The sequence below is a fragment of the Gambusia affinis genome, linkage group LG05 (assembly GCF_019740435.1).
Source record: "Gambusia affinis linkage group LG05, SWU_Gaff_1.0, whole genome shotgun sequence".
NCBI classification, from domain to species: Eukaryota; Metazoa; Chordata; class Actinopteri; order Cyprinodontiformes; family Poeciliidae; genus Gambusia; species Gambusia affinis.
In genome coordinates this window covers 20,308,502-20,318,708 of record NC_057872.1, presented here as the reverse complement: position 1 = coordinate 20,318,708, position 10,207 = coordinate 20,308,502, and the positions used below count along the sequence as shown (strand labels likewise).

Here is a 10,207-nt window from a genome sequence, read left to right as displayed (position 1 = left end):
AACCATAGCTGGCGTCGTCCACTTTTTGGGGACATTTTCACTCCGTCAGCGCCGGTGAGAAGCTGTCAGCTGCCAGGACTTTCCTCCTTCTCCTTCAGGAGCACATTTTGTATTGTTTTGTTTGTTTACTCGTTTATTTATTTATTTTAAAAACACACACACACAAACACACACGTAAACAGTCGAGCCACTTGTAGTAGTATCTGTATACGCCGAGGAGGAGAAGGAGGAGGGAGACCGCGGCTGGGTACAAAGAGCGGCGAGCACCGAGAGGAGGCTGGCGGACCGGACGGAGCGAAGCGGAGCGGCGAGGACAACAACGGGGACCCGACCGAGAGCATCTTTGAGTAATTTCTGATCTACGCGAGCTCCATGAGTGATTTTAATTAGCGGTAAGTGCTTCCATGTGTGTAGTCCTTACGCTTCCATGTGTTGTTTTGTTCTGGGGTCCGTATGTATATGCGTGTGTACATTGAGAGTGGATCGGACAAAGAGCAGCGGAGCCCTATGACATCCGTGTGTGTGCACTAACCTACAGCTGCCTAAACAAAGAAACTGCTCCAGTGCAAGGATTTCCATCCATTCTCATTCTGTTTCTCTGTTTTTCCATCAACAGGAATCCCCAACACCGTTTATCGACCACAAAGGTAATTTTCCCCCTCACAGATACTTTCTTTTATATATATTTAATTGGAGGGAAAGGTGCCATTATTGTTTTGTTGATTGGCTAATTAACATTTGCATAATTGTTTTCCCAGAAGGTACTGGAGCCCTTTGTCATCAAACAGGGCAATAAATACTCAAAATGACTCCTCAAATGCTTTTATTTTTGGTAATTGGGGAGCAGAATTACATCTTTACTAAATTATAAATGTTTTACCACCAAATATGTTCATAGAAAACATGATGATTCAATTTTAAATACAATAAATGGCTTATTAAAAATATTGTAATAAATGTTACAGTTTTGCTGCTTTTTCTTTCTTTTCTTTTTTTTTCTTTCTTTTTTTTTTTTTTTTACTAAAAATTCAGATTTCTAAATACATTTTTCTTTATGTTTTCCTCTTCCTTTTCAATCAGGACTTGTCCAGCAACAGCTGGTCCTCTCCAGAAATACCTGCTCTTGATCTGTTCACACCCCCCACCACCCTCGGGTCCTGCAGCCATCACCTCCACTTTGTACCGATGAAGGAGGCCGACGCCATCAAGTTGTTCGTGGGGCAGATTCCTCGGAATCTGGAGGAGAAGGACCTCAAGCCCATTTTTGAACAATTTGGCAAGATCTACGAACTGACGGTGATTAAGGATAAATACACCGGGATGCACAAAGGTAGGTCTCACCCACTTACTGTAAACAGTAAGCAGAAAGACAGACAAAATGACACGAGTAAGAAAGAAGCAGGGGGATGGATAGGCAGTGCTGAATAGATAGACAGTGTGACAGTGAGGGAGTTGGATGGGTGGATTTTTCTGAGGCAGCTGTCAAATGTATCCATGGAAACTGTCACAGCACCTCGTGGATTCGTCTCCTGTTATCGCCGCGGCGTGAAATCATGAAGACAGTCAGGAAACCTCACTTAGTGCACAGAGTTGCAGATGAACAACTATCGTAAAATTTATCATTATTGTGGAATAAACAAATATGTTAGAAATTCACAGATATTGTGACATTATTAAACTCTAATTGATGAAGTCTGCAAACCCTGAAAACTGTAGGATGGCTCAGATTAATAATTCAGCTGTTTTCCTGAATAGGAGGATAATTTAAAAGAATACATTTTTGAATATGATTTGAGGCAATTGTCATGTTGTGTTTAGTTGTGGAATTGACAATGATGATTAAGTATGAATTTTGAAAACCATTTTATCATCACTTTTATTGTAATCACAACAAATGCCTCAAATAATTGTGATAAAATTTGAAATTGATACCTCTCATCCCTACATGGAGCTACCGGTATCTTGAATTAACATGGCTACTTGAGATGCACTGATCTGGCTTTTCTTAGCCAATACCAATTAAAAATTTTCTTTAAGGGCGGACGTTCAGATTTAAATCTTTGATTAATTTATGTATGTTCTTTTATAAGAACTAGAAGATAAAAAGAATACCAATTTCTCTTCAAGAAAATATTCTATATAGCCTGACTGCTTCTAGCGATCATTAATTAATATAAAATATACTTTAGCAGTAGGGGCAACTTCCTAAGACCAGTCACTGCAAAACTGAATTATGCTGTTTTAAAACAGCGTTTGAGTCGACTTTTTAACATGATTTAATATCCTACTAGTGATTTACGCAGTAACATTATTAACTGAAGACATCAGTCTCTCTGTATTCTCGAGAGACTTAGTGTGTAGTGCCAGCATTTCCAAATCCAGCATGTTTCATGACAGATACAGGCTGAAATCTCAACACACTAAAGCAGAGCAACTTTCCTATAATATGTTTAGCGTTTGTTTTATCTGCTGAAGTCAAAACTCCAACGAAACGTAATCAAAAGTGGGTACCAATTACAGTCCATTCTGGTCCTTTTAGTGCCCTTTAAAGTCAAGTATTAATCGACCCCAAAAAATAATGATAAAGGAGCTAAATAGCCTGCACCTGCCAAAATCTAGCTTGCTTCATAAATGACACAGTTTCCTTTGAAATGGCTTCTCACTGGGTTTTTTCTTGTTCTGACCTTATTTTTAAACACCTCTCTGATATTAAAAATAGCTAACGTTGAGTCTTCTTCTCGCAGTAACAACTTCCACACTGAAGAGTGTGAGAGTAGATCTGGTACCAATTAAACTGAGCGCACATACTGATCAAAAAAGATCGAATTTATCAGTTTCCAACCAGTCAGTCACTGGTTAGGCTAAAAAAAAAATCGGCCAATTCCGGCCATCAGCCAATTTCTCGTTGCATCTCTATATAATGCCATCTCTCGCACACACACAAACACACAGCCTTGCACAAACAGTGACCAGGGGTTCTTTCGGTTACATGAACCAGATTAGGCTGTGTGCTCCAATCAGTGTAATGGGACTGTAAGCCTGGGTGACACAAGGGAAAGAATTTGTTGTTTCGAGAATCCCCACAGCCACAGTAAGCCCCTCTTAAAAGCAATGAGATGGACGAGAAGATTCATGTGTGTCTTTGTGTGTGCGTGGCATGTGTGCCAGTGCATCTTAATTATTCGGTTTTTGTCCTCTTTTGTTTTGTTGAGTCACAATGAATTCACACAGATTTACACTCTGTGTGAATTAAACTCTTTAATCTGATTCTATGTCACAGCGGATGCTAACCTGCTGCTAATCTTGTTGTCTGACGTGCTGGTGACAGGTGTAGTAAACAGCTCTCCCCAGCCAGCTCTACTGCCCCCTGCCCCCTCACACTTAGACACAGGTACAGCATACAGGAGTACAGACGAGTACTATGCGTAGTGGTTGAGAGAGGGCAGGACGCTGGCATAGCTGCACACATCTGTGCTGTTGTCATGTGCTCTGAGTCCTTACAAAAATTATTCTCACTATTAAGCTCTATGTTTACATTTTTATTATCTTGCAAAACATCGACGAGTCAGAAAATTCAACCAGTTAAGCCTGTCACAATAAGCAATAAACCAATTAGTCGCATGATAAATTAAATCAAGCTTGATTATTTCCATTTGCACAATTGTTTGTTTTTCTCTTGTCTCTCTCTATTGCTATCAAACACTGGATGACAAAAAACTTCAGTCTATTGCAATGGCCTCAACTAACCTATTTTTTGCCTCATTTATTTATTTGTTGTTCCAGGTTTTCTGTTGACTTATTTTGGATATTTAAAATCTTTTCCAGTTCCAGTGTTAAATATTTGTTAAAAATTAAAGTTTATTGATCTTTGAGAGGGCAAGTTTGTGTTATTATGTCATTACCATTATATTACTGTAAAATAGCCTCAAAACAGCATTACTGTTTATCTTAATAACCCATGGTTTGATTTGTCCCATAAACTGATGTACCTAGCAATAGTAAAAAATATATAAATTGTTTGCTGGAGGATTATGCAGAAAAAGACCCACTTACTGACCTTTTGCACCAATACCCCTGCTCCCCCTCCTACTCTTTTGCCCCTCGCCCTCTTTTTCCCTCTGTTTGCCTCCTTCTTTCTGACAGGATGCGCGTTTCTGACGTATTGCGCACGAGAGTCGGCCCTGAAAGCCCAGAGCGCTCTCCATGAGCAGAAAACACTACCAGGGGTACGTGCTCAAAAACAAACAGCCATAAACACACACTTCCCATGACACTAGGCACCGCTTACTTATGCAACAATACACACAACCTTGCATATATGTATTAGCGATCCCACACCCTCACCTAAATACATAGACATTTAGCATGCAGGCAAATACACACTTCAGTGTGTGCGGGTGTGTGTGTGTGTGTTTGGAGGTTCAGCTCCCATTAGTAACACAGTGACATAACCTAGCAGCCGGCAGGCGTCTTGCTGCTAAGGACAAACACTCCCCCTCTCGCTGGAGACATATAGGGTACTCCGTGAGCATTATCATCTCCATTTCTCTGTCTTTCGCTGTCACTCCATCTCACCGTCGTTCCCTCCGTCAGCCTCCGGTGATAGCTGCCGTCTAGAGCAGGGGTGGGCAATTAATTTCTTCAGGGGGCCGCATGAAAAATCTGAAATATGTTGGAGGGCCGATCCAGCAATGACTCAAATTTAATCTTTACTCATTATTCATTTTCTCATACCTCTTGTTGTAATAAAATATTTAAATCATATTCTTTTATTAAGAAGAATATTCAGTAAATATTAATAAAAATTAACAATTTGTGGTTTGGCTGAAGTGAGAATTAACAAATTAGTAGTTAAAAAAAATATCGTCATCACATCTGAATTTATTTTTAACTTTTCAATCTCGCCACAATTTAAATGGTGTGTGTTATATTAATCAACTGATCAACTGCATATATGAGCAATAAATGGTTTTAAGTGTTGGAAAAAGCCTGACGAACCTGCAGTGCTGCAACTTGAAGGACTAACACAAAAGTACCTCCAATCAGATGCAAATGAATGGGAAAAAAGTACCACAAAGTACTTTAAATACAGCAGAAACTTAAAGAGGTACACACACATGGCGAGGAACAAGCATGTGTGTGTACCTCCTCCGTGATGCTAAATTCTGCATTGATCCCGCACGAAGATGAGCAGCTGGGCAGTGTCCCGTATGTCACAGCTCTCATCCAAAGCCAGGGAAAAATACCGGTACTCAAAATCATTCACGCTGTCTTTCAGTTGCAGCACCAGGTTCGTCGCGATGTCCTCAATCCTTCTCGTTACGTTTGCGGCGGGAGAGGGAGATGTTCTCAAAAGCGTCTTTATTCTCAGGAAATATTAGCACTGCTTAATATACTCTCCGTCAGAGAAAGGTTTGCTCTTCCTAGCAATCTTGTGGGATATGACAAAACTTGCCTTGACTGCAGCTCCTCTAGATGCCAGGCGTTTTGTAAAAAGTGTTTGTTGAGCTTGCAACTTGGCTACGAGTACAGACGACTCAGTGACATGCTCTTTCTCTGAAAAGTTCTTGTATCTCTTCTGTTTGGTCACATAGTGACGGTGGATATTATATTCCTTTAACACAGCCACCTGCGCACCACAAACTAAACACACGGCCTTGCCTTTGACTTCAATAAAGAAATATTTCGCTGTCCATGCCTTGTTAAAAATGCAGAATTCGGAATCAACTTTTCTTTTTTTACCGTGAGATGACATTTTGTGGGGATCGTGTATTCGGCTGCTAGCATCACCTGTTGCTGTGCGTTAGCATTTACGTACGTGCATTCATAAACGGTGCGTCAAGCCCTTTCAAAATAAAAGACAGCTGTGTCGCATGCACACGAAAATACGGTGTTTTGTTTTGACTGGGGGGACGCGGGCCGGACAGGGATGCCCAACGGGCCATATCTGGCCCGCGGGCCTTAAAATGCCCAGGTCTGGTCTAGAGAGTGTGTGTAATTAATGTGACCATTCCCCTTTGTCTCATCCCAGGCTCCCTACAGTCTTTCTGTTGAGGGATTGTGAGCAATGACTGTGCAGGGGTAGGACACTGTTCATTATGGAGGGGGCACTGTGCAAGAAGAGCGTCTGTCTCATAGGCTGCAGCTCTCTATCTTTAGCTTTTCCCTTCTTTTTTTTTTTTTCCTCTGACCTGGTTTCCAGGTGTCTTGTTTGAGATATTTAGATCAGGCATTTTGTGGCTGGTATAATTACATGTGTCTTTGATGTGTGACTGATTCCAATATTTTATTCTTTGTACTGCAACACATAAGAGATTAAAAATGTTGAATCCATCAGAGAAAAATGAAATAATTAATAAGTTTTCCGGGTTTGTAGACTCAAAATAGACAAACGCTGAGTTTTGATACATTTCATAAATTGGAAATACAGTGTATAATTTGTGCTATATATAACCAACAATTTATTGGACAGATCAAAGGAACATTAACCTATGTTAACGTCTTGACAATTTACTGATGCATCTTTACTGGAAATACTTTCTAACTCTACGTTTTTACACAAAGGATTATAAGCAAAATTGACTACTAGAGGGCAAGATATAAAAATGCAAGTCATTTAGAAAAATGCGCCACTTTCTGTCTTATCTTAGTTCAGATTCACAGCAATTACAACAGAATAGTCAGTGTGCCTCAGCCGTTACTGCAAGTCTCTCCATCTCGTTTTCTCTGTGTTGCTTTGCAGCCGATCACAGTTTCAGTTCCTGCACCTTCTCCGCAAGCTGGAGTGTTGATTAGATCTATGTGAGAAAATAGTTGACTAAGAGCCTGAGGAGAAAATGAGGGAGAAGGGAAATGTTCTCACACGTATGAGCACAAATCCCTGCATACATACATATTTAGCACCATCATGCATGCTCTTTCATATAGCTGGAGAACACATAAACACTCACCTGTACTAACAGCGTGTTCATAAAGACATTAATCCAACTAGAGGCTGCTAAGACGTTTGACCTCTCTGCATTTAGAACACCTCTCTGCAGTCTGTTGTTTGGTTTTTATTTTTTCCCGTGCTGCCCTTTGTTTTTGGAGTTAACTCTACTGTGTTTTATCTCCTCCTTTTCCGCTTGTGACATCAGTACTAGTTGTATGGAGACAAATTTCACAGATTGAAAGTTGCAGCATATTTCCAGATAAACTGAAGGAATTGTTCTGAACACAAAGATGAATGATTTGAAGGGTGGATACTTACTAAAGAGACTGAAGAGCCAAGATCTAACAATCACAAAGCCCACTGCCTTTTGTGCTAAAAATGGGTGTGGCTATCATGTGTTGGATTTTTAATAACCCTAAACTATTAATGAGAAAACCTTCTTTTAAATGTTCTCAGTTTGTCCAACCTTTTGAGGTTTATTTGAAAATAATAGCAATTTTTATTCAAATCAGGTGCATATAACAATGTGAAAATATATTTGACTAAGATACTGTTGTGGCGCTTACAGCTCATAAAGTAACTCTTACACAGTTTGCTTACTCAAACCATACATATGTCATAGTTATTCAGTTATTTACATTCTGTTTGTCCTTACTGCTTCGGCTCAGCCGGAGTGTGACATTTCTTTTAAAGCTAGATTTGTATGTAGATGCACCTTTCAGAGATTTGTGACCTATTTACGATTTCCATCTTTTATGCTTCCTCTACCTCCATTCTGAAACATGAATAATACTAAACGATGACTCTAAAATGATACTAAAATTACAAGCTTCTTCCATTAGTAAAAGCACCTACACTGAAGAGTGGTATTAGTTCGACCTGGTTGTGCTTGAATATGATTATTCCTCTTAAGAAACTGATAATCATACGAGTCCATTCACTTGCTTTTTGTTTGTACATCCTTTCTTTGAAACAGATTAGAATTCTGTTTACCTTAACCTAGTCTGAGGTTTTATTCTGCTTTAAGTTTCCACCAAATGTCTTTTTTTTCTCCTTCCTTGCTCTCCTTGGCTCCACCTGCCCGCCTCTGTTGCTTTCTCTGACAGGATTTGGAAATGACTTTCTCTTTCTTTCACACTTCTGGACATTGTCCTATCCTTTTCTTTTCCTGTGACATGCTTTTCCTTCACTGTCCCCCAACCCTCAATATCCTTTGCCTCATTCCATTATATCTCCTTTTCCTCCTTTCAAATCCACTCTGTCCCATGTTCAGCTCCTCCCCTCCTGTCTTCCAGTCTCCGTGCACCAGTAGGATATTACAGGATGTTCTCCCCACTTCCCCCAATCCATTCATTTCATGGTACTCCTACTCACGTCCCTCCCCTCCCCAGCTCTTTTCCCTTCCCCGCTGTTTTCTGCTCACATTTTTCCTCTCGCTGCACACTCGCAGTTTCTGCTCAGATTCTCATTTCACAGTCATTTATGGTAACCCTTCTTTAGTCGTCCTCTCTACTCCAGTCTTGCTCAGTATTTCTCTTCTCCTCTCCTCTCCCCCACAGTTCGTCTAGCCCTCATTTCATTTCCCTTCCTCTTGATTAGTTGACCCCTTTGACCGTTTCCATCTCCTCCCACTTTCTGCTCGTCCTCCCCTGCCCTTTTTGTACGGCTCTTAGATGAGTTTCCTGCAAACTTTTCTCCATTTCCAGACTCAGTTTAAATCTGTGCAACATCAGGCTCATCATGAATGTTTAATGGAAGAGAAGCATAGATGTTTTTGTCTTGTACAGTAATCACAATGCAATGAAAAGGTGCTTGATACAATGTCTTCCAGTTTACCTATGTAAATTAATTAATGTACAACAGTTAAAGCAATGCATTAGGAAACAAAAGAGGAATGCTCTGTCTCAGATTTCCTTGCCAGCCTCTGCAGAGCAAGAGATTTTCTGATTGGAAACTGAGAAAAAATACAGAGGGATTGAGAGTGAGATGAACAGATGGCCTTATCAGGGAGTCCTGCGCCTTTTGTTTAGCTTGGACTCAGAAGGAGGAAAGAAGAAGCACATCATGGGAAGAGCAACAGTTACACAATATTTGTTAAAGTACAAGAAATTAATATAAATTTTTAATTGAAGTTATATTGTAGCTTGCAGATGTTTGGTTAGAAGTGGTCCAGAGTTCATGAAAAGCCATTGGCATTAATACTGGAGGCATAAAAGTTACTCCCAGGAATGTATCTTTGGCCTAATATGTTGATGTTTAATTTAAAACCAATAGTACATTGCCAGCGGCTCATCAAATCTCCCTAAAAGGAATGAGACATTATTATTATTATATATGGCAATTGGTTGTTTATAAAGTTTAATAGCATTTTCTGTCCGAAAATCACAAGTATACACATGGAAAGTTGTCTAAGAGCCATTTGAACCGTGAACATTTGGAACTAACACTGTTTTTACGAAAATGGTCTCATATCCACTGATGAGTATAGGGATGGATCTGTGATGCTGTGGGTTTGTCTCTTTCCAAAGGCCCTAGAAACTGACAATTAATCAATTAATTAGATTTTTTAAAATTGACACATTCTGCAGATTTTTCATTTATTTGTTTGTTATACAATATTAGGAATACATTAAAATATGCAAATAAACTAATAATAATTTTTTTTGAAATATTATTGGCTAAAAGGCAATAACTCCGAGTTCGTTTAGTGAATGCTTGATCATTTGTAACAAAAAATTCAAGCGCAGAAAAAAAAACCTTGTAACATCAACATGCTCAACCCTTTCTGCTTTACTTAACATCAATATAGTGTAGGGCTGATGTTTTGACTATTTTTTTTAATTTACTCATTAATAATTGAATAGCAAAAAGTGCGTAATACATTTTTTGCTTTATAAGGAATTTGAACTGAGTGAAGTTCTGGGTTGAACATATTTACAGACAAAGGTGTTTTTTATCTTAAATACAAAATGTATATATTATACAGTTTTGGCTTCATTACTGCTCTAAATCTGTTGTTCTGCCGAAGTCTCATTTTTGTGCACTCTTAGTTTGAAGAGTTGCTGGCAATACGCAAGGTCAGAGGTCAAGGTTTGGTGGAGGGGTGGAGGTCTGTTGCAGAGGCTGCTGTCAGAGCAGTAAAACATTCCTTCCAGGCGATTATGACATCCACTGTAAATATAAGGTCCTACAAACTCTGCCGCAGCACATTAGACAGAACGGCAGCCACTGCTTTTCTGTTCTGTTTTACATTTCTAAAACAGAACAAAAAAAATG

At 39.5% G+C, this 10,207-nt stretch overlaps 1 protein-coding gene across 1 annotated transcript in view; it reads left to right on the top strand.

Annotated features, from left to right (window-relative positions):
* The first annotated feature begins 499 nt into the window (after nucleotides 1-499).
* The window catches only part of LOC122830575 (CUGBP Elav-like family member 3), a 31,755-nt gene continuing 22,047 nt past the window's right edge, over nucleotides 500-10,207 (top strand). The window contains exons 1-4 of the mRNA XM_044116007.1: nucleotides 500-518; nucleotides 617-647; nucleotides 1,081-1,330; nucleotides 4,144-4,226. Of these exons, the coding sequence (XP_043971942.1) occupies nucleotides 508-518; nucleotides 617-647; nucleotides 1,081-1,330; nucleotides 4,144-4,226 (375 nt within the window). The 5' untranslated portion in view covers nucleotides 500-507. The remainder of the gene's footprint in view (nucleotides 519-616; nucleotides 648-1,080; nucleotides 1,331-4,143; nucleotides 4,227-10,207) is intronic.